Genomic DNA, 25,918 nt, shown 5'->3' on the forward strand with positions numbered 1-25,918 from the left:
CAATGATGCTGTACCCCAAACCCAAAAGTGCCCTGAAAGAATTCCTGTTGGTAAAGGAACTTGATTATGAGAATTGCCAATGGTCAATCATTTGGGTGAAGGTTAAAGTCATTGGGGCCAAATGTTACATGTAGCTTGCCAAAGCTCTTACAGTCTTCATGCCCATGGACACTGTTACCTAGTCTGCTTCCAAAGGGGGATATTTGAGTGCCGTAGTAAAATGGGAGGTTTTAGAAATGGCAACACAGGTGGCAACTTGACTGTTTAATACAGGTGCGTAGTGCTCCAAGAGCACAATTTGTGTTTTTGTTACTCAAACGTAGAGATGTTTTCATTCTCTGCTCAGTTCTTTGTATAGCCATGGGGCAATAAGCAAAGGTCTATATACACAACAACAAACAAAAGATGACAGGGATATATAAATGGTTCTCAACAGTCGTCCAACAGACGATAATAGACAGTTGCTTTCTGGTGTTGACTGTTTCTTGCCTGCACAGGCCGAGGAGTGTTTATATTTAGGTTTTTCGAAGCTAACTCCTATAATATTATGTAGTAACTATTTCTAGTATATGTTGTTTATTACCCTTATTGTGTAAATATCACTTATATACATGATATGTCGAATTTCTTGAGCCGCTTGGGTGGGTAGGGGGAGTTCCCATGGGATAAAAAAGCTTTTCAACCTACCATCCCTGGTTCTCAAGACCAGGCACCTAAGTGGCTCTAATCTACTCTATTCTACTCTTCCGTTTTTTTTTTTTTAGATATTTAGATATACACTAGTAGAGTTCTACCTTAGAATTGGAATGTATTATAGCAGACACACCTCACTGAATTTTCATGCAGGAAGCTGCTGGGTTTGTATGTGTAGATGTATATCTGGTACAAAAAGCAAACACCTGCCCTGTCTTGCCCCCCCCCCCCAAAACACACAAGTGCCATCTGCTCTGCTTCGACTTGTAAAAAGGCTTCTTTTATGTTCGGGCTCCTGTAGAGGAAGGTCATTGTTACACAGCACTCACCAGGTGTCTGCTGGAGGACTGTATTTTGGGTCGGGAACGTGGTTGCAGGTTGAGTAAACTCCCTCTCAGTCTACCAACTTTTCCTGTATTATCCTACACCATTCCATCATATTCGCAGCTCCCCATTTGCTTTTATCCTCAACCATTTTTGATTATACGGCTTTTCACGTCTGCGTCCACATTTTCAGGCTAAGTATGTTGAACTAAGCTACACTCATCTATAATGCCCCCATTCACAACTCCCTGCAAAGAAGTAATTTCTTTTCCCGGAGCACACATTGACTGTGTGCACACGCACACTCATAAAAAGCTCATAAAGGCAACATTATTCTGAAGGCCGGAGGTGGAAATGAGGGTCTAAATAGAAGAATGGCTCAGAGTAGATTAACAGGTGAGGACTGAAAGCCCGGGTCACGTTTCAGTTTGACAATGTCGATTTCATTGCCACATCCTAGACAAAAACGGGGTGAAACACTGGTGACACTTAAAGGTCTCAGTGAACACATCACAAGACCAGAAGCATCACTTATGAGGAGTTTTAGGTAGAATGTGCATACACATTCTTTTCACCAGAATGATATAAAGCCATACAGATGAATGAGCCTATTTCTTCATTGTGAAATTGTATGCACACACACAGGCCTGACTTCTACTCCCATCTTTAGCCATGAATGGATGTAAACACACCCTCAAATAATTATTTGCATATCCAAACCTTCTGTGTTTGGGTTGAACTCATTTCCTCAGATAGCTAATGGAGAACACCCCTAGAAGCTAAAAGTGGCAAATAAGCAAACAAACATCTTAAGTCAGAAAGTCAGAACAATCTCTAAATTCACATTCTGGATTTATAGTCACATTGACAAAGTCCTCCTAAGTCAGAACAAACATCCGTATGCATGACAATTTTGAATGGCTGAAAAGCGTTACATCACCCCAATCAAAAAAAAAAAAAAAAACACAAGAAAAAGGAGAAGGAAGATAAAAGTTAGTACGCAATTACTTACAATGCTCATGAATAGTCAATTATACATATACATGTCTCTGTGCAAGAACAGAAATAATATTTTCAAGGTAATAGAAAATGTGACACTATAGTGTCACATTCTGCCTCAATTTATTTTTCATTTTAAATTAACAGCTATGAATTGTCCTGAAAAACATGTACACAGACACGGTTTGAAGTACGTGTATTTGCATGTCTTTTGTTTTTATCTGACATTCTATTGTGCCTGCATTAATAGTAAATATCCACCTGGTGGAGATATTGCTCCATTTCAAGAACCTTAAGTACAGGCTGCAGTGGCACAAGTTTGACCAACCTGTTGCTTATAGTAGTAGAAGAGCATATTCAAAAAAGTTTTCAGCCTCACCCAAAAAGCATCACTGGAAAAACAATTTTTCAGCATAGTCTCCCTTGACTTCAGTGCACTTGGTCCACCAATGTTCACGCTTCATTATATTGAGTCTTCACATACTTTTATTTCTAGGTGAGGCTAAGAAGATTTTGAAGTACTTTTTTGAAGTGCAACTTTTGTGCATGAATTACTCAAACCAATATTTAACCTTGGTTAAAAGAAGAAGAAGAAAAAAAAAATCTTACAAGATTGCTGAGTTTTTTCAGAAAATTCAGTACCAAAATTCTAGCATGAATGATGCTAGCAGGCAGAGCTGAATGCAGTTGGATAGAATTTTGTGACATATTTTTGACTTTTTTTTTGTTGTTGTTTCTTTGGCTGTGTAGCGGGAAATACAGTTAAAATCAATTAACTGAATTCATTAATTTCTTGGACATCATAATTCTCCATTATCTGTACATAAAGTATACATTTTATATCTATTTATTATTATAATTTTAACCTACTTCTTATGAAAGGAGGCTCGTTGTTGCTCTGATGGTTTATTATGTTGAGTAAATAAATAAATAACAATGACAACAACAATAATAAAATAATAAGAATAGGTGTCCTTATGCCTATTAGTATTATTAATAGTATCATTATCATTTCATCATATCTTACTTGATGTTTTCTGGAAAGTCCTCATCAATACTATACATGATGATATGGAATTTATTTTTTTCTTGTCGTTTTTCCTGACACACAGAAACGTTCTTCACCTTCTCCATCACCTTCACATGCTTCAGCTGTTAAATATGGATTCAAGGCTAAGGTCAATCCATAAACTCCCGCAGTATTGCTGCACATGACAGACTTCACACCACATCCTCCATTAATGTAGACGTGACTCACACGAGGCGATGAATAAAGATGACCTCAGATATCCTGAAGAAGAACACCTGCCTTCAATAATCTTTAATTAACACATGTCAAAATGGGCTCTCTCACTAATTAAATTTTGGTGATAATGACTACACCTACTAATTATCTTTACAAACCAGTGCCATGCAGTTATTTATATTAATGCTCAGTTAAGTGGGGTAAGAAATGAAAGCACAAGTGTTCCAAATTGATAGCTAGCATACTCAGCTTATTATGTTAGCCACTTTCAAAGTTAGCCGCTTTTAGCTACACGAGATATGAAGGCCATACATTTAGCATTATTACTGCATTCGAACTTGAAATTAGATCATTTTCAGCCATTGTAAAAGTTGGTGAACAATAGCATCCTATTTGCTTTTCTACTTTTGTAAGAAGAACAAGTGCTCCTCAAGCGCATTTCACTGAAAAAGGCTAAACGTGTGTGGTACGTAAAGTGCTGGCTAACACATAGCATACTGTTACAGCAATAGCATGTTGTCTTGAAATAATCTTTTCAACATAATAATTTTAATCCATCATCATTTGGGGAATGATGTCAAACGTGGAAGTTGTTGTTAAGAAACTTTTCATGAGTTACTGAGGAGGAATTCTGACCTCTGCTGGTGTCTTTTACGACTGGAAGTTGGCAATTCCAAGATCCTACTTATCTGACCGAGGATATTTGTTGTAGGAAGGTCACTAAGACCATTTCCTCAGTGCGTTCTGTCATTTCCTCTTAGTGTCACATGACCAGTTAATTCAAGTTCCTGGCACATAGCTGTGGCTGTTAGCAGTAGCTACCCATTAAGTCACTTTCCTCGAGATCCTAAATGTGGAGGCAGGTGGCTCTGGGATAGGGGTTGGACTGCCAATATATAGACTGGGTTGGATTCTAGAGGTGGGCGATTCCAGGAGTTTTGGTATTGATCCGATACCAAGTAAATACAGGCCCAGTATCGCCAATATTGATACCGATACTGATACTTTTTCATATTTAAGCTTCATAGATCCAAAGGATCCAAAGACCTAGGGTGGAATTTCGCCAAATATTTGTATGTGACAACAAAATACTTTATTATCACAATCAACATTTTTGTTTAAAAAAAGTCACTCAACACAACTTAAAACAAAATCTCCTGAGGTAGAGGGCTGACAAACCACAATACAAGGTTGCGCTGCTCCGTGTTGTGTCACACAGCGCGCAGCGCTGCTCTTACAGACAGAGAGCAGACGTTGATGAATCTGCGTGCGCAGCAGTCAGTGCGTGCGGGAGAGAAAAAAAGCCTGAGTATCAATCTTTTTACACAAGGAATGTTCAATATCAATACCAGCTTTGGCATCAATATTATCGATATTAGATCGATCCGCCCACCTCTATTGGATTCCAGATGTGTACTCTAGGTTATCTGTCTCCTGTGTCCTTGAGCTACACACTTTATTAGCATTGCCCCACTCCACGCAGATACAAATGGGCACCAGCCTTGCCTGGCGAAGTAACCTGTGATGGACTGGAGTCCCATTCAGGGGAATCAGAATCTCTCACTCGCATCATGCTTCGGTATTTGAGAATAGGCACTGGCACCAATGGGCCTTGGCGCCATGCTGGTAACGATTCTGGAGAAGTTACAGAAAACAAATTTCTACACATTTGTAAAAATTTAACAATTAAAAAGAATAAATTTACCAATATTATAGTGCAATTTTCATCTTTAGGAAGTTGGCAGCATACAATATAAGTGTTGCAGTAAAATAAATTTGATGAAACAGTAGTACAGGGGTATTCAACTCTATTCTCTCTAAAGTAACCATCTATGTGTTTCAGCCAGATAAAACTTGGGCATCCCCTTGGCCTTCTCCAGCCACCGGGGTCCTCAACACTAAGGCCCCTACGTGCTGGATCGTGCTTTCAGAATCATGCAATATAGTCAAAATGCTGAAGCTGATGTTCCCTCACAATGCAAGTGGTACTCTTCATCTTAGTCTGCCTAAGTTAGTGTTTGTGTGACACAAAGTCATTCCAGCGGTACCCAAAGATCCTCCGAAGAGACCAAGTAGCAAAGAATCCTGTCATCACCTTAGGTCACTCATTACTGCCCAAGTCTTACAATCACACAGTAACATGGGAAGAACCAGGACCCTGAAGACTTGGACCTTCATTCTCCTGCAAAGATATCAAACATCTGTGCCCAGTGACCTCAACTGCATTAATTTAAAACTCTGAGAATGGACATGTTTGACCTGCAAGCACAAACATGATGCAAATAGGTGAGGAGTTGCTGCTAACTGGAGGTTAAATGAGCAAGACCGGACTGAATTAATCTGCAGGAGAGATGAAAATAAGGAGCAGTATTTTTTTTTTTCTCTCTAGTGCAACTCCATCCTCAAGCCCTCAGTTATTGATTAGATGTTGAATACCACATACAGAAACACTAAGAGTGCTGCAGGAGCTCGTAAATCAGAAGACAGACACCCTGATGGGCTGTAAACTGCAAATACCACAAACATGCTCCCATATGATGCATGTTTCTGGTATCAGCTTAGTGACCGAGAAAGAGCTGATTTGAAGCTGGGGGGAGGCAAGGATTCTGACAACCTTCATCATCTCCATCACAGAATATCCATCATCTTATTCAATCTCACAGTCCATTCCAAAGACATCATTCATTTATCCCTGCCTGTTCACTCCTCACCTTCATTCCATGTCCCAATCCCTCCCTTCCTCCTTCAAATCAGTTTCTCCCTCCATCTGTCCTACTTTCGCTCAGATACTTTGACTTTCTCTCTCCGTCAGCCTGTTAATGTGTCATGAACACGCCAGATGCTCACGGGATCTGCAGCTTTCTCTTTTGAGCTCTTCGTTCTTTCTCGCTCCTGCGACCTGCCGCATTCACCGGTCAACTTCACACATCTGCAGCAGCTCTCTGCAGCAAACCCGCACACCTACACACACACACACACACACACACACACACAAAATACCAAAGCACAAACTTAATTCCAATCCCAGTGACGGCACCATCGAGCATTTAAAGCAAAGTCGGCATGGCTGTCGCAGTGTCACAAGACGTGGACCAGATTTTCAATGAGGCAGCATGTAAATTTGTACAGTGGTGTGATACCCTGCAGAAGCATGATACCCTGCAAATGCATGTGTTTGCACAACAGATACATAAATGTGCACATTCTCTCACAGATAAATAGATGCCGGTTACTTACAGCATTTGATGAAATGGTAGTGAGACATTTTCTGGGTCTAGTCAGGCAGGTAGTAAGGCTGGCGGCAGAAACGTAGGCGGACAGTAAGTCAGGCAGATGGGCAGTTGTGTAAGCCACAGGTTCCAGCTCAACTAACTAATGCAGAGCTCATAACCCGGCAGGATGCATTATTCATCTGGTTCCCCGCATGCCATCCACACTCCCTTCTCCTGTCTGCATTATTCACCAGCAGCAGCAGCAGCAGCTCCGGTTGCACCCCATGCAGCATCTGCATGCACACACACCCTGCAAACACACACACACACTCGGACACTCTCCATCCATCGGTCACACCCCGACGACAAGAAGAGCTGTGGCTGTTTCTAGCTCTCCTCCCCCACAGCCAGATAACCGCCACGCAGCATCTTCCCAGCCATGACCGGCGCACGTGCTCTGCTGGCGTCACTGACTGACAGCCGGCTCGGCCTGCCTCCCGATCAACACACCCCCGATGACGCAATGCTCTCTCCATCCTTCCAGTCTCTCCCCCTCTTCCCCTCTTTCCTTCTATCACACACATACACACACACAGTGCAGTGACTCATACAGATGCACATTTCTTTGGACTGTTGTATCTCCTGAGTATAAGAGGAAAAAAAGGAGGGGAGTGAGATTAAGCAGACAATCAGAAGGTCAGAAACAGGAATTTAAAAATGAAAAATACTGCAGATACAGTAGGAGCAGCAGGAAAAAGAAATAAGCGAGTGAGGAGGAAAGAGGGAGCCTAAAATCAAATGGAAGAGAGGAAACTGGCACAAGGCTGCTGCAGTGCGGCTTCTGATGTGAGCACAGGTAAAGTCCTCCTCGGGGGTGTTCAAGCAACACGGGCACTAGACCGACACATCTATATTAAACGTCACACGTTTATCATAGCTTAAGATGCGTGTGCACGTGTGCACAGGAAGATGGAGCGCATTATGAGATTGCAGTGTGCAGTAGGACGGTGGCTGCTGTAAGGCTGGTTTGCATGCATGAATAAGGCTGGCAGCTTTAAAGAGAAGATTTGCAGAAGGACTGTGACAATGTGTTTGGATGAATGACAGAGAGAAAGGAGGAGTTTGAGAGAGAAGAAAAACAATGCTAAAGTGATACAGAGAATGCAGCCAGAAAGAATGCACATTAAATATGCATTCAATGTGTGGGTTGTGCAAACACAGCAGGATTTGCACATTGATTTTTTTTATTATTTTTTTTTATTCAATTTGTGCACAAGCTGAGGTTCTAGAGGGGTCACTAACCCTGCTCCTGGAGATCACCTGCCTTGCATGTTTTCCAATTCTGCCTTCTCCACCCACATGGTAAATGCGTTTACGCCACGCTTTTTCATTTGACGCAGATGCTCAAAGCACTTTACAGTGAAGCCTCACATTCACCGATTCTCTCACATTCACATTAATGTCAGCATGATGCTGTGGAAGATGCTCAACTACACAGCTACAGAAATTTGGAGATGAAGGACCTTTGCCAAGAGACCTTTGTGACCTCCTCCCCGCCCCAACCAGGGAATCAAACCAAGGATCATCTTGTAATTGTTTTTGAGGTTTTGCACTACTATAGTCCTGGCCACTATCAATGTCACTCCTGAATTTGGAGACCAGAATTTAAAATATGTTCAAAAATAAATGTTAGTGATCCAATTTTATATACACAGATTGTTTAATTCAATGTACAAATTGCATGAATTTACAGTAAATCATCACTTTCATAGTTAGTTTTCTTCATAGTCAGGCCAGTGGTTCCCACCCTTTTTTTGTTTGGAGTCTTTCCTTACGTATACCGAAGAAAGACTGTGCTTCACCACCACCCATGTGATTCATTCAAAATGTTCTTTTTAATCGATTATACTAGTTTATCACTTTTTCTCTTTGTGTCATCAGTTAGCTTTGACTGACAAATGAGTGCATCATTGTAATTTTATTTAACATGCACACTTGTAACCGAACCGACTCATCCGAAGCCAGTTACCATTAATGGAACTGAGGTGGACATTGTGGACTACTACAAGTACCTGTGTGTCTACATAGGCAACAAACTGGACTGGACTGTACACACAGACGTTGTGTATAAGAAAGGTCAAAGTCGACTGTACTTCCCCAGGAGGCTCAGATTTTTCAATGTCTGCAGAAATATGTTGCAGAATTTTTATCACTCAGTGGTCTCTAGTGTCATCTTCTACTCTGCAGTGTGCTGGGGCAGCAGGCTGAAGGCAGCTGACATGAACAAACTCAACAAGCTCATCAGGAGGGCTGGCTGTGTCCTGGGGTGGAGCTGGAGTCTGTGATGGAGGTGTCGGGGAGGAGGATATTGAGGAAACTGCTCACCATCCAGGACAACACCTCCCACCCCCTGCATGCCACACTGATGTCCTGTCAGAACACCTTCAACCAAAGACTGAGGCCACTGAGGTGCTCCACAGTACGCCACAGGAGGTCCTTCCTACCTGTGGCAATCAGACTGTATAACTCCTCCCCCTTCTGCAAGGCAACTACATAAGGATCAGAGTTTTCAGTTACTCAGAGCTATGTGCAATTTTTTCTTTTTTTTTCCAATTTACTTAATTTATATAACACCAAATCACAACAAAGCTGCCTCAAAGTTCTTCACACAAGTTCAGTAAGGTCTAACCTTACCAACCAGTCTTCCTTTTACATAAATCAATAAGGAATATAACCAATATGGTACTGTGTAGTAAATCTGTGTCAAGCAGGCACTTCTCTAAAACTCAGTGACCCTTCTAGTAGAATAGTGAGGGAAGCCACCAAGACACTGTCAACTCTGAAGGATTTACAGGCTTCTGTGGCTATGACTGGAGAAACTAGGCACGATACAACTTCAGTCTATTGCATCACCATTCACGCGGCTTCAGAAGGATTTTCTTAAGAAGAAAATGTGAACTTTCAGCTACACTTTTCCAGAAGACACATTGCAGACACAAGCATAGACTGATCAGTTTTCTTGTATTAGTCTTAATCTGTTCCTCTGCACCATGAATTTGTGACAAAGTTGCAGGTCAAGAGCGCTCTGGAGCAGGTTTTCATCCAGGATGTCTCTGTACATTGCGCCATTCATCTTTCCCTCATCCTGACTCGTCTCCCAGTTCCTGCTGCTGAAAAACATCTCCACAGCATGATGCTGCCACCACCATGCTTCACTGCAGGGATGGTGCCTGGTTTCCTCCAAACATGTTGCCTGACATTCACACCAAAGAGTTCAATATTTGCCTCATCAGACCAGAGAGTTTTGTTTCTCATGGTCTGAGTCCTTCAGGTGCCTTTTGGCAAACTCCAGGTGGGCTGCCATGTGCCTTTTACTAAGGAGTGGCTTCCATCTGGCCACTCTACCATACAGGCCTGATTGGTGGATTGCTGCAGAGATGGTTGTCCTTCTGGAAAGTTTGTCTCTCCCCACAAAAGAATGTTGGAGCTCTGACAGAGTGACCATCAGGTTCTTGGTCACCTCCCTGACGATGGGCCTTCTCACCCGATAGCTCAGTTTAGACGGACGGCCAGCACTAGGGAAAAGTCCTGGTGGATCTGAACGTCTTCCATTTATGGATAATGGAGGCCACTGTGCTCATTGGGACCTTCAAAGCAGCAGAAATGTTTCTGTACCCTTCCCCCGATTTGTGCCTGAAGCCACTCCTGTCTTGGAGGTCTACAGACAATTCCTTTGACTTCATGTTTGGTTTGTGCTCTGACATGCACTGTCAACTGTGGGACCTTATATGTAGAGAGGTGTGTGTCTTTCCAAATTATGTCCAATCAACTGAATTCACCCCAGGTGAACTCCAATTAAACTATAGAAACATCTCCAGGATGATCAGTGGAAACAGGATGCACACAAGCTCAATTATGAGCTTCACGGCAAAAGCTGTGAAGACCTTTATACACGCATTTCCTTAGTCATTTTTATTTTGAATAAATTTGCAAAAATCTAAAAAAAAAAACTTTTTTCACATTGTCATTATGGGATATTGTGTGTGGAATTTTAAGAAAAAAATTAATTTCAGACATTTTGGAATAAGGCTGTAACATAACAAAATGTGGAAAAAAGTGAAGCACTGTGAAAACTTTCCAGATGCACTGTACATCATGTTGTATAGATCAGTGTCTGTGTGAGTTTAAAGGGGATTATTTTAGACATTTTAATACAGAGAAGCCTGAGTTCTTTTTTCTGAAAGTCCTATAGAAATTAAAATGTGTAAAAACCCACGAGTATGCAGACACTCGACTGTATATCCACTGCATATCCCTGTTCCCATCAAAAATCAATGCTGGTTTGGTAAATTAAAATAACATGAGAGACAGGTGGGGATCACCATGCAGCAGAGCAGCTGAGTGGGGTTAAAAGAGAATCGGAACAAAACACTCCACCAGAATATCTACTCCAAAATGACACGCAGGTTCTGGGTGTCTGCAAAGTTTCCACTCTATTAGTCACAGTTTGCACATGCACACACTGCTGGTTGCTGGGTGTGTGTGTGTGTGTGTGTGTGCTATTTTTGGTCACAGATAGCAACGGTTTCTGGTGAATTCACAGCTGTAGATCACTGTTTTCCCAGTGAACATCTCATTTGAGTCCATACAGCAATACCTATGCAGCATGCTGTATTAATGTCACCGTGGAAGAACAGGACAAAAGGTCACAAAAGGTTTGAGCGAGGCAACTCAGCTGTAGTGACACTGAGAAATCAGCTCTGATCCTTTCTTGATTGCAAAGGTGAAGGACAGAGATGGATGAGATCAGGCAGGTGAGTCCGTGGACTACGGTTTTTACAGATGACGTGATCTGTGGTGCGAGCAAGGCACAGGTTGGGATGAGCTAAAGGAGAGGTGGTGATACGCTCTGGAAAGAAGAGGAATGAAGGTCAATCAGAGCAAATCAGAGTACATGTGTGTGACTGAGGGGGAGCACGGTGGAATAATACAGCTGCAAGTAGAGGTAGTGAAAGTAGATGAGTTTAAATACTTGGGGTCAGCTACTCAGAGTGATGGAGAGCGTGGTATTGAGATGAAGAAGAGGGTGCAGGCACAGTGGAGTGGGTGGAGAAAGGTGGCAGTAATGATTTGTGATAGAAGAATATGTGCCAGAGAGAAATAGTGCAGCAGATAAGTGAAACAATCATGCAAATGGTGATAAAAGCATCAAATTCAGCAGAAATACTCCTTAGACACTCCTCTTTTGAAAAAAAAAAAAGATTGGCCACTTGACTTTTCAATCGGTGGTCAGGTAGGGGTCAATTGAAGAATTACACAGAGGTCTAAATTAAAAGAAACTCCAATCATATTGAAAAATATTCCACATTATTTGCCTGATCATAAAGATTCCAAAAAGGTATAATTTGGACTATCTGTGACTGAATTCTATGGAGTTATGGGATAAAAACAGCAAGAATGGTGACAAAGGTCAGTGTCATTTTGTACAGGGGTCAAAAGTTAAAGTTGCTCCAATTTTGGTAAAAAGTGATGCAAATTATTGGTTGAGCTAACAGGAATAATAAATGAAATAGTGTTGACAGTGTTGAATGCTTGGTCTCAAAAGTAAAGGTCAAACAAGGTCTACGTCTATTGGATTCTATGACATGTGACATATGTTACCCTGTAATGTGATAAGTAAGGATGATACATGGTTCAAACTATTCCTTTTTAAAACTGTGTTAACTCAACTAGTAATTTGCATCACTTTTTACCAGAATTGGAGCAACTTTAACTTTTGACCCCTGTACAAAATGACACTGACCTTTGTCACCATTCTTGCTGTTTTTATCCCATAACTCCATAGAATTCAGTCACAGATAATCCAAACTATACCTTTTTGGAATCTTTATGATCAGGCAGATAATGTGGAATATTTTTCAATATGATTGGAGCGTCTTTTAATTTTGACCACTGTGTAATTCTTCAATTGAAAAAGAGGAGTGTCTGAGGAGTATTTCTGCTGAATTTGATTCTTTTATCACCATTTGCAGGATTTCCCTCTAAATATTGTCTTATCCGCTGCACTAAAAAGGAAAGTTTGCAAGAATGGGAGTGAGATCAAATTGTTGAAACATAAAAGCTCCCTCAAATCTTTGTGGCACTAAACTACAATTTGAGTCCTTTTTTACCCAACTATCTTTTTGTTTTTTACTGTGTTTCAATGACAGCAGCATACAAGGACCACATCCCCAAAACACACATTCCTTCAAAGTTAAAAGGCTTTAAATTTGTTTCCTAGTTCTATCATATTCCACAGTCGAGCCAATTTTGTGAAAATCTGTCCATCAGTAAAACTTTCCATATTACAATGTTAAAAAGAGATTTGACCAGACTCATTTATTTGGCTCTGTAGCTGTATTTTATCTGTTCTACATCAGGTCTGATATTTTAAAAATCAGCTCATTACTGTAATGGCATATTATAAAATGTTAAGCGCAAAGTGGGACCGAATGCTATTCCTTGGTAGGGGCTAGTTAGTGAAAATAGATGACTTCAACCTATGCTGTCTAACAACAGTGACCTCTAGTGACCACCAGAACCCTACAATTTGCAACAAGGTTGCACAAGCAACTTGAAAATCTTCTCTGTGTTTATTTTATTTTGCACGGTAAAACATTCAGGGCTCAGTCATCTCTCCACTTCTCTTCACTCTGTACACTAATGACTGCAGGAGCACTACCCCTGGAATAACATATATCAGATATTCTGATGACACTGTTACCATGGACTCCACTAACACAGATGGACTTTTACAGGCTGAACCGGACATTTTTTCACTGTGGTGCAGAGATTTAAATGTATCCAAGACCAAGGAAATGGTTGTCCTTTTCCATCATGGACACTCCACCACTCCCACAGTTGTTACAGTTAACAATGAAGCAATAGAAAAGGTCCACTCATACAAATATTTAGGTACAATAATTGATAACAAACTCACATTTCAACTCAATACAGAACAAATCTTCTCAAAATGTCAACAGCGTCTTTTTTTCCTTGGTAAACTCCGCAAATTACAGCTTCACCACTGAATTCTTGCAGTTTTTTACAAATGCTTCATAGAATCCATCCTCACGTTCAATATCACAGCCTGATTTGGTTCACTCAGTCTTACCCATCGTAACACTCTCAATAAAGTCATAAAGATCAGTAGCAAAATCATTGGACAGCAGCAGGACTCACTTACCTCCATCTATAACCACAGAGTCGTGAGGAAAGCCACACAGATCTCCACAGACCCCACTCACTCTGCACCAGCACTACACCTTTTTACCATCACGTCGTAGGTTCAGGTCCCTGCCTTTTAGGACTAAGAGGGCCACCTCCAGTTTTCTGCCCACCTCGATCCGCCTGATGAACAGCAGCTAATGTGACTAGTTTTTTGAGCAGGCTGTGCTTGGCTTTTATTGGCTTGTGTAATTATATTTATTAAGTGTTGATGAAGTGTTGATTTTTATGGAATTTTATTATGCATGAAATGTGTGTTTCTGCTCATGCTGGTGCTCTGTCTGCAAAGAAGTTCCTAACGGATAAATAAAGTTATTTTGATTTTGATGTGATTGATCCCTGCGGTCCCTGGCTGAGAGGTGGGGTACCCTCAGGAATTAACGGGTTCATAAAATGACTGGATGAATATTAGAAAATGGCAAAATGTCCACAAATAGCAGGGTCACTCATCCTCGCCTATATCTATTAGAATTATAGAGTTTATTATTATTATTGTTGTTGTTGTTGTTGTTATTATTATTCAGTAGAGTTTATTGGGGTTAGAGATGGAAGTTTTACAGACTTATTGACTCACTGACTCATTAATCCTATGCATGCTGCTGTTGCAGAGAAAAATGTTTTACTTCTCTGTGATTTCTGTACATTTCTCAATAACTGTGCTAGCTGCTAGCACAAGAGTCAAACCATAATCACCTTGGCATGTGAATTTGTTAAGGTACAATAAATGTAATGAAACACACTAAAATGTATTTTCAAGGCATGAAATATATTTCAAGTCAAACTATAGAAAACTGACAGTGAGAAATAAGGCAAAATGAATAAAGAATAAAACACTAATGTGCAGGTGCAATTTACAAAATATGGATTGCTTTATTTTATTGTAAGTTCATACCCTTAGCATACCTTCAGGCTTTAATTTCAAATTTAAGTTTTATTTTTACTGCAAATGATGAAAGCCACTGATCTACAGTAGCTATTTTGTATTCTCACATGAGACAAAAAAGAAGAATATGCAATGATGCTGACCTACTTAGAGTCTTTTTTACACTGTTAAGTTACAAAGATATATTCTGATCACATTAATGAGAGTGTGAGAATGTGTTTGTTTCCCCGACAAACTGACACATTTTTGTCCTGACGGACATCATGGATTTTATTTTGTTTGATGTCACTGTCATTCTGTGATTATCAGCCTGGGGTCTGAGTCAACGGCGCCGCAGTGTAACTGCTATGATTTCTATGGTTACAGTGTGTGCATATGTGTGTGGTTGGATGAGGTGTGTTTAATTCATGTCCCTCTGGGGTCCGAGGGCATTTTTTTGGACAGTTCACTCGCCTGGCATAAATGTTTTATTATTGCTGTTAACAGCTCTCTCTGCATCCCACAATCAAGTTTTATGTCTCTTTTTTTTCTCAGGACAACATGTGCTTTCAGAATATATATGTTTTTGTTGTGTTTTATAAGTGTAATAAAAGTTTACAGTCAAAAATAGGCAAGAAAAAATAAAGCGAAACATAATTTTCCACACACATTTATTCAAAACACACAGCAAACTATAATAAACAACTGTTTTGACACTTTATAAAGGTAATGTGAGGTCTTGTGTGAAAGCCTGTACAACAAAAAGGTTCAAACAATAAACACAAATGCACATTTTGAACAATATGTACAAAATGGTCTATGCGTTTTGTTGTCCATTGATATGGTAATCAGTGCTTTACGCAGAGAAAGCAACAGAGTTATCCAGTAACATTCACATGCAAACTAGTGGAGCAATCCCGATAGTTACACACTCTTTGTTTGAGCATGTGAGATTGTCATCAGAGGCTCTCCGTCTGCAAAGTCTGCTTTCACTTTCGATGTGCGTAATGGCGCAGGGCGCACTGAGTATGTACTAATAGTACGTACTCATTGGCGCACCCAGGGGGCTATTCAAACGGGCCAATTAGTAACACATCACTCCTGAAAATGATCTTTGGCTTTTCACGTGAGGTAAATCTGCCCTACAATTGGATTTTGGAAAACCATGTGATGGTGAACCAATTCCGATTGGACACTCACATTGCACACATCATCACACAGCTTCTATGAGGAGTACAAAGATGGACAATGGCTGGCTCAAAAGTTTGCGGAGTTAGGTTTTCAGCAAAAAAATAAAGTAAGTTTCTATCTCATATCATTAAAAAGTTATTTATAATTTAGTAAAGCTTGGTCTTGGCCGTTGTATATGACGGTGTCGGCCCCAGAGGGTTAACCGAAACGAACGACAGGATGTCTGGTGCAGCAAACGGTCACAATTACAGCAAAGTCAAAGGCTCCTGGAAGATTTTGGTGTGACGTTTTCAATATTGAACAACAGTTCTGTGAATTTCATAATCATATGTGATATATTCAGAGAAACAAGTGCACCTACAAACAAACCACATTCTTCAGTTTATGCCAATGACATTATGGAGCTCTGCCCACAGGATTTTTTTGAATGGTTCAGACAAAATAGACATAAGGATGTGATGGCATTAATGATGTGGATCATTTCACCTTTTGTATTTGTAGGTACAGAAATGATCTTTCCATCAGGAATCTGGCAACCTGCAAGCTACAGGTTCGTGGGCCTTATTTTGCTCCCAGGCCGCTAGTTTGTGGTTGATGGCTAAAAACCATAACAATGCACATTTGTAGTGAGAAATATGAATGGTGCAACTTTATATTTTAAGATACACCCAGCTTGGCTGAGCTCCTTACACATGGATCACAGCAGTGATGATAAGCTGTGAGAAACATGTAAGGAAAAACACAGCTGGTGAGCTCATTCACAAATATGTAATGTGCTTTAACCTGCTGAGAGCTAAATGTGTAAAAATGTGTACAAAGAAAATGATTAGATACCCCATATAATAACACTAAATGTTAAGGCATGTCACGGGCCAAAATATTCTGGATTGTGGCCTCACCCAGCCCTCGGACCACCAGTTTGTCACTGATTTATACAGTAACTGGATTCATCCACATATTGCTCTAAAACTCACAGGATTCTATTTTTTTTTTTTTTTTTTTTTGCTGTTCTTAGAGGAGATAGGATGATGTCACAATAATTTATTACACAGAATCAGACATTGTTGTGCTTTTGTGTGTGCTTATATGCTGTAGTGGAGAGTCGTGTGTTTTAAACAAATTTATATGTATCATCTCAGGAAATGAATTTCAGTTGGTTGTACATCACATAATGATGTGGAATGTACTTGTGTCTTAAAGCATTTAAATGTCTCATAGAATAGTGGAAAGAAAACCAAAAATATAAATACACAGACAGCAACGACTTTCACCTACTCTGTTTGCAGAAAGCAATTTACAGGAGCAACAATTAGTTCAGATCCAGCTGCTCGAAGCTTTTGAGTATATATGCAACCACGCACAGACACGGGTCTGGAAATGGAGCAATATCTCCACCTGGTGGACATTTACAACAAGTACAACAGAATTTTGCCAAGAGCTCTAGGTTTCAAATATTGCAAGTAGCTTTGTCTGTGTATTGTACTATTATGAAAAAGCAAAATGATTTACTGATTAGTGTGTGATGCATTAACTTTTAGCTCACTTAAAAACTGCTAAAACATTTAGCTCAAGCTACTGCTAATGTTTTTTATATACATAGCTTTGGCTTGTTTTTTTTTAACCCATGAAGAACAGACCCAAAAAGCTGACATTTTCATTTCAATTTCAATTTATTTTCATTTATATAGCGCCAAATCACAACAAAGCTGCCTCAAGGGGCTTAACATAAGTAAGGTCGAACCTTACCAACCCCTAGAGCAAGCATACAGTGGTAAGGAAAAACTCCAACTGATGATTTGAGGAAGAAACCTGAAGCAGACCATTCGCAAAGGGGTGACCCTCTGCTTGGGCCATGCTACTGACACAATTGACAATACAAATATACATGAAATTTTGAAGTAGCGTAAACATGGAGGTTCCCAAAATGATTTAGCATGCCAAGATCAGATGACAATCAATGTACATGAATAATTAATTCCACAAATTAAATTAAACAGTAGTTTTGATTCAACGTGCATTTTATTCATTCTGTATTTCAGTGTTTCCCATAATGCTCCTGCTGGTCGCATGCGCTTCCCAGAATGCATCACGGTGCCAGCAGAGTTCTGCTGTCTCACAGTGCATGTAAACAATGGCAAATGACAAAGGATGTGGATGGCGTTAATTTAGCGAGTTCACGGGCGATTATGATGATGATACGTTCTCCCAAGTTTAGAGGGTTATCAAGAGGAGGTGTAGCACCTGTGATGGACTTCTGCTGTGCCCCGATGTTGTCTTATTGTCTGTACTTCACGAGATGTGTTTACACTGAGTGCTGAGCTCCTGATACCGGAACTCTACTGAAATCAACCTCTCGCGTGAGTCACGGACCGCCAGACGGCACGAGATTTACAACTATGAAACACGGAATGGCACAGAAAGTATTAAATGAATAAGAAATATTAAGAAATAAGAATAGACACAGTAATTTTAACAATCTTCTTCTTTGTCTTGCGGCTGTTCCCGTTAGGGGTCGCCACAGCAGATCAATCGTTTCCATCTCACCCTGTCCTCTGTATCTTCCTCTGTCACACCAACCACCTGCATGTCCTCCTTCAGCACATCCATAGACCTCCTCTTTGGTCTCCCTCTTCTCCTCCTGCCTGGTGGCTCCATCCTCAGCATCCTTCTCCCTCTATACCCTGGGTCCCTCCTCTGCACATGTCCAAACCATCTCAATCTCGCCTCTCTGACTTTGTCTCCAAACCGTCCCACCTGAGCTGTCCCTCTGATATGTTCATTCCTAATCTTCTTGTCACTCCCAAAGAGAATTTCAACATCTTCAGCTCTGACACCTCCAGCTCTGCCTCCTGTCTTTTTGTTAGTGTCACCATCTCTAAGCCGTACAACATAGCTAGTCTCACTACTGTCTTGTAAACTTTCCCCTTCACTCTTACTGATATTCTTTGGTCACAAATCACTCCTGCCACCTTTCTCCACCCACTCCACCCTGCCTGCACTCTCTTCTTCACCTCTTTACCACACTCTCCATTACTTTGAACAGTTGACCCCAAATATTTAAACTCATCTACTTTCACCACTTCTGCTCCTTGTAACTGCACTATTCCACTGGGCTCCATCCCATTCACGCACATGTACTCAGTCTTGCTTCTACTGACTTTCATTCCCCTTCTCTCCAAAGCATATCTCCACCTCTCCAGACTAGACTCACCTTGCTCTGTACTCTCACTGCAGATCACAGTGTCATCGGCAAACATCATAGTCCATAGGGACTCCTGTCTGATCTCATCCATCAACCTGTCCATCACCACTGTGAACAAGAAAAGACTCAGAGCTGATCCTTGGTGTAATCCCACCTCCACCTTGAATGAGTCTGTCATTCCTATTGCGCATCTCACCGCTGTCACACTATTCTTGTACATGTTCTGCACTACCCTAACATACTTCTCTGCAACTCCAGACTTCCTCATACAATACAACAACTCTTCTCTTGGCACCCTGTCATAAGCTTTTTCTAAGTCCACAAACACACAATGTAACTCTTTCTGGCCTTCTCTGTACTTCTCCAACAGTATTCTCAGAGCAAACATTGCATCTGTAGTGCTCTTTCTTGGCATGAAACCATATTGCTGCTCACAGATCTTCACTAATGCATTTACTTTGTTTTGACTGCCTGCTTGTTGTTGTCATCGATTTCACTTAATCGATTATGTATAGGCTCCAACAGGAACAAATGTATGATTTAGGGTTTACAAATGTTTTTGATTGCTAAGCTTTCTTTTTAATTGATCAGCTAATGGTTTTCAAAGTTAGCTGAAAAGCTAGCTTTGCTAATTAGCCATTAGCTGATTAGCTGAACTGTGTCAGTAGTCAATTCTGTTTAAATCAGCTCATTTATACAGTGCCAAATCGAAACATAAGGAGCCCAAAGTGCTGCACAAGAAGAAGGTTGAATCTTCCCCAGCCCCCAAGCAAACACAGTGGCAACAGTGGGAAGGGAAAAAACCTTAAGCAGACCAGACTCAGCAGGGTGACCATCTGCTTTGGCCATAAGAACAATAACAAAATAAATATAAAACAAAGCAAAGAATTGTCACATATGCAAAGACAAAAATGCTGTAACAAATTGTGATGGAGGCCAGCAGGAGTCGCTGTGCATGTGGTAGTCAACAGGCCTCACTCCCCCAACAACCAAAGGATACTCTGGCCACGGAGGCCAGAGCCTGGGTTTTAGCTGACTGGTCACAACGACCTCCTCCCATGCCAGAGATTGTGAGTTTGCATCCTGAGTGGAGTGAGTGTGGGGAGTCAAGCGGCTACATAAGCAACCATATGCATATAGAGTTCACTGATCGCAATGACCACTGGGCTATATGACATCCAAATGGAGTCAACAAATAGACTTCAATTGGTGCAACCAATGCCACATCTGTCAGAGAAGGCCCCCCGGCCGAGCCTCATCCACATGATGCCTCCACAAGTCCTCAGCACGCTCTGGACATGGTATCTTTGATGAAGATGTCATTGTACTTTCATGCAGTATTGCTATGATGAGTTAAGGGTACTACAATCGAGCTGAGTTGAACTGGTGCCATTCGATGTAAAAGCGCCGCTGATGAATTCCATGACATTCCCGATGTGCAGGAGGATCTGTCTCACTCTGTCTCGTGGAGTGTCTGGGACATGTGAGGCAGACGCACATTTCAAAGTCAGAGTTGCCCTTGATACAAAGCCAGCATCTAGAAGGAGGAGAGACACAGCGGAATCATCTGCATCTACAGCGGCTCTGCCACAAATGAAATACTGAGGGACTGATTCAGTTTCTTATCACTTCTGGCCAGGTGGAGAACGAAAGGGAGAAAAAAAAACACTCAGGAGAAAAGGATTTGACAGAGAATAATGGTGAGACAGGGGCTGTAAAGTGAAAAATCTGTCAGATTCAGGAGAATTTGAGAAATGAAGTAAATTAGTCCACAGCAGAACGATACAGCAGAGAATAACTTATGAGCTACGTCGTCTCGTTCTGTCCTGCACATCCGCTCGGTGAATGCATCGCTTTGTGCCCATCACTGTTTTTGCTTCTCCTCTAAATCACCTCCCCCTTTTGTATTAGCCTTTACCGCCCACTCCCGCCACCCTGAGCTGCATGCAGCTGGCGCGTTGGACAACATGGTAACCATAAAGGATGTCTGTGAGTTTGGGCCACAGACAATCAATAACCAGACAAACAAAAGGACAGGCACAGTGCTGCATGTGCAATCAGCCACACTCCGTGCACAGAACGGCCTTCTCTTACCTCATCGTGGCCCTGACTGACACTCACACACACACACACACACACACACACACACACACACACACACACACACACACACACACACACACACTAATGACCCACAATGTTAAACTACCCCTGCAGACATGCAACGAACTAACTCTCATCCCAACGCCCATATTTACTCTGCCCCGGGCAAAGCCAAGAAAACTGAACTTCTTACAGGAGAGAGAGAAAGAGAGAGTGAGAGAGAGAGCATGAAGGGGGTGAAGCAGCAAGAAGAAGGTAAGGAAGAAAGATTAGAGAGAGAGAGCAACTCAACTTGATTATTTCCGTAACAATTATTCGTTAATCACAAGCTTGCGTTTGATGATGTGAAGAAAAACACATGCACCGCAGTGCGTGTGATGCATGTATGCAAATCACGATTATTTTTCATCGACAGAGGGCAAACTACTTGAAAGGAAATGCTGAGATGCACACACGCCAGACACGAGATTGGAAAAGACTGGTGCTGATGAAACTGTCTAGTTGTTGGGGAAAGGAGCAGAGATGCAGTTTGATATGGTTTGACAGGTGACATCTGAGCGCCAACCCAGGCCATGGACCGGATAACCTCGCAATGAGTCATGGATGTGTTTTGGGCACAACACAATGAACCAGAATGTTGTCTGGATTGAGCCAGGCAGCATGAAGCAGTGAGGCCATTCACACTATTAACACGACAACAGTCAGCTGACAATCATTGTCTGGCTGGCAGTGAAATTTGTCTAACTGCCCCACGAGTGTGGCTTTGGTGTGTGTGCTGAGATAACAGGAGGTGTGTCCTCCCACTGAAGCGGCTGTGGAGATCTGTTGTTCTGGACATCCCAGCAGGACAACATGTACTGTGTTTGGACGGACATGGACTAACAACTTCCCACTGTGATGCGCGTGTCTGCTTGTTGTCATCACGTAGCCATAAATAAAAACATCGCTTGGCGATGTGCTGCAGTGAGTGAGCGCACACACGCTGCAGCCCATTGATAGGCTGCCCCCAGGTTGAAACAGACTGTTAGATCATAACACGCAGCTGGCAATCTCACTGTCACGTCACCCATGTGAGCTCTGTTTCACATGATGCCGTGTCAGTCCTGCGGCACGGCGTCAACAAGACGTGTCGGCAGAACACGTGCGCAGATGGCTGGACACACCGGACCAGTAGATGTGGACATAAGAGCGAACTGCTTGATCATTCATGTCATTTCATGACTGTACGTCTGTGACCATGGGTCATCTACAGAGGAACAGACAGATCACATTTGTGTTGCCCGCTTGATAAGAGGTATTCAGTAAAATGTGGTGTTCTTTATGGTGTGTGGTTTTATTTTTTAAATTCGTCCATGTCCTTCCTGATATGATGCAGTTTCCCACAGCTTTTACAGGACAGCAATCATAGCTCAGTGGTAAAGTTTCTGACTGGAAATCAGAGCTTTTGGTGCAGGTTCGAGTCCTGTGGGTGGGGTGTAATTAAATTTTCTTTATTTTCATAGCAGCTGCGCAATGTGGTTACACATCACACAAAAGCTACTGTGAAAAGCTGCTGTGTTCCTATGCGCACAAAACTGTCACAGCATGTATTTTTTATATTTTATATTTATTTTTTCTTCACAGCAGCTGTGCGATGTGTAACCACATCGTGCAGCTGGTGGCACTGTGTTCTCGCGTGCACCGGCATCGTGCAGGCTTGCTCGTCAGTGCAATGTTCGCGTGGCTCGCTCATACGAGCTACTCCGACAGGTTGTACATATTCGCACTATGTGTGAAGGGGCCCATAGGCTCAGATGAAGCCCTACAGGAAGAAAAAAAGTTGCAGTTCCGTGACTGGCCACTTGAGGGTGGCACCAATACTGAGTAACTTCCCATGTGACTCCACTGTGACTTCCCACTCAACTCCATTAACTCCATGTTAATATATTAACATGGAGTTAACTCTAACGTTGCACATATATGTACAACTTTAGAGCTGAAATAAACATGTTTAAAGCCTGGTACAAAAAAAAATGGTTTTAGTCTCTATAGATAGTTTCCCCCACCATGACAACTTCACTAGGTGGGGGTGGAGGGGTCTATCTAACATTTTATTTTACGTTATTTTAAGTCATAAAGTTGTGTATAAATGTGGAGTGTGATCGCTTTGAGGAGCTAACCTGACTGAATCAAAGGCTAATTAGTTCCACGAGTAAAAAAAAAAAAAAAAAAAATCTGTGTGACACACATTAGAGGTCACAGAGGTCGTACAGACTGACCAGCTAGCACACATACAGAAGTAGAAGAAGCAGAAACCTCAGCACACAATCAAACGCAGAGCTTTTCTTCAGCTGACTTCAGCGTGCTGTAAACATAACTCATCACGTTTCTAAGCAACGGCTTTGAAATGGCCCTTTTTTGTAGTTGTCAGGAACAGAAGGCGAGAGAGTTAACAGAAAGAAAGAAAGAGAGCAAACTCAAGCAGAGAGGAATAAATGGACTGATGAAGATAGAATAAAAAAAAAAATGACCCGACCACGAAAGATCAGTTTCTGACTTCAAAATGTTCAAGAAGTATGATGCATATTCACGTCTCCAACTTTTTAAACCATTTAATCAACTTCCTTCCGTCCGTCCGTCCGTCCGTCCTTCCTTCCTTCCTTCCTTCCTTCCTTCCTTCCTTCCTTCCTTCCATCATTCTTTTGCTTGTCATTTCCATTCATCATTCTTTTCTCGTCATTTCCATTCACCATCCTTCCTTCCTTCCTTCCTTCCTTCCTTCCTTCCTTCCTTCCTTCCTTCCTTCCTTCCTTCCTTCCTTCCTTCCTTCCTTCCTTCCGTCCATCATTCTTTGCTCGTCATTTCCATCCATCATGCTTCCTTCCTTCCCTCCCTCTTTCCTACCTTCGCTCTGTCCTTCCTTCCTTCCCTCCCTCCTTACTGTCCTTCCTTCCAAAAGGAAACAAGACAATGAAATATGTTTCTATTCATTTTTTTTTTCAGAATTAGGAGACAGATTTGAAATATTCGAGATGTGCTACATGTAGCATGTCTGACACCTATTAGACATGTCAGGGCTTGTTGCATGGAATAATCACATCATCACATGCATGATGGAATTAGGAGCAGGTGTGGTTGAAGTTGCATGTACCTTTAAATGATCTCATATGCCAGTTTCTTTTATTTCCAAAGAATGGATGTGGTTGCCACCAAAGCCACCACTGCTCATATATAGTATCTAAAATGTTTTCAGGCCAGGACAAGGGCAGAGAACTACAAATGCAACAGAATCCCAGAAGAGATATGGCTCCGCTTTGTCTTTAGATAATGTATTGTGTGTTGACATTAACTACAGGGCGTTTGTGTTCTCAAAGAAAAAGGAGAAAAAAAGACCGGAACTGGCACAGCACTACATCACATACTGACCCACTTGAGCCCCTGACCATACCATCCCAAAAAACTAGCAGCCTTACAGAGTGAAGGAGCTTTTCCCACTGCTTTAAAATACGTGCAGGCAGACGCGGACGTATCCTGGAGTGGACCTCTCATGACCTACAGAAGTCAATGAAGAATTACACAGGGGTCAAAAATTAAAAATGTTCCAATCATATTGAAAAGTATACCATATTATTTGTCTGATCATAATGATTCCAAAAGGTATACTTTAGACTATCCTTGACTAAATGTTGTGGAGTTATGGGGTGAAAATAGCAAAAACCATGGCAAAGGTAAGTTTTGGTTTGTACAGGGGTCAAAAGTTAAAGTTACACCAATTTTGGTAATAAAGTGATGCAAATTATTTGCTGAGCTAATAGGATGAATAAATGGAATAATTTTGACTGTGTTGAATGTTTAGTCTCCAAAGTAGAGATCAAACAAGGTTGATGTCCATTGGATTCTATGACATATCATATGTTACCCAGTAACATGATTACTATGGCAGATGGTGCAAACTATTCCTTTTTAAAACCAGATTAACTCAACCAATAATTTGCATCACTTTTCACCAAAATTGGAGCAACTTTATCTTTTGACCCTTGTACAAACTGAAATTGACCTTTGTCACCATTTTTGCTGTTTTTAACACCATAAATCCACAACGTTCAGTCATAGACAGTCCAAACTAGAGCTGAAACAACTAATCGAGTTAATCAATTAAAATTGATTATTAAAATACTTGTCAACTAATTTAGTCATTGATTAGTTGCTAAATAACTTTGTTTTACCGCAAATGTTTTATTTCTTCCATATAATCAACCGAGCTTTGCTTTGAATCTTGAACCAATGAAGGAGTGCTTCGAGCTGCTGCTTCGTTGGTTTCATTTGTTTTATTTCGCTTTATCTTAATTTTTCTCCACTAAAACCCTAAAGAGCATATGTCTGTGAGGAACATTTACCTTTTTTATGTTAAACTGACCTGTTATGGTCTTCTGAAACAGTTGATAGATGTAATTTATGCTAATGCCGATGCTAACATGTTAGCATGTCTATGGCGTTTTCAATGTTAACGTTAGCATTAAGCTGCTGGCATTTCAGCATATTTGTGCATTTGTTTTCTGTATAATAATTAATGGCTCAGCGTTTGTTGTCCTAAAAGAGTCAAATGTATTACAAATTATAATATTATTTATTTATTTTTATTTATATATTAATAATAATAGCAACAATAATAATAGTAATAATAACTAATAATGCTACAATACAATTTTAGAGAAAGAGACATGAGTCACGTGTCATTGTGAAATGACCACATAGTTTACAAGTTATACAGAGAATGTTGTACATATAATGAGTCAGGCTACAGTTTTTGATTTAGGTTTTATGGTTAACTGGTTATGCTA

At 41.1% G+C, this 25,918-nt stretch overlaps 1 protein-coding gene across 4 annotated transcripts in view; it reads right to left on the minus strand.

Moving 5' to 3' along the window:
* The window catches only part of myo16 (myosin XVI), a 236,115-nt gene that overhangs the window by 199,824 nt on the left and 10,373 nt on the right, over positions 1-25,918 (minus strand). For 2 of the 4 annotated variants that reach the window (XM_034185980.1, XM_034185979.1), the window contains exon 1: positions 6,500-7,049. The exons of 1 other annotated variant lie outside the window; for it this stretch is intronic. In XM_034185980.1, the coding sequence (XP_034041871.1) occupies positions 6,500-6,527 (28 nt within the window). In that variant the 5' untranslated portion in view covers positions 6,528-7,049. Of the gene's footprint in view, positions 1-6,499; positions 7,050-25,918 lie in introns of those variants that run through there. One more of the 4 variants, XR_004564741.1, reaches the window with a different exon arrangement.

This window comes from Thalassophryne amazonica, chromosome 14 (assembly GCF_902500255.1).
Source record: "Thalassophryne amazonica chromosome 14, fThaAma1.1, whole genome shotgun sequence".
NCBI lineage: Eukaryota > Metazoa > Chordata > Actinopteri > Batrachoidiformes > Batrachoididae > Thalassophryne > Thalassophryne amazonica.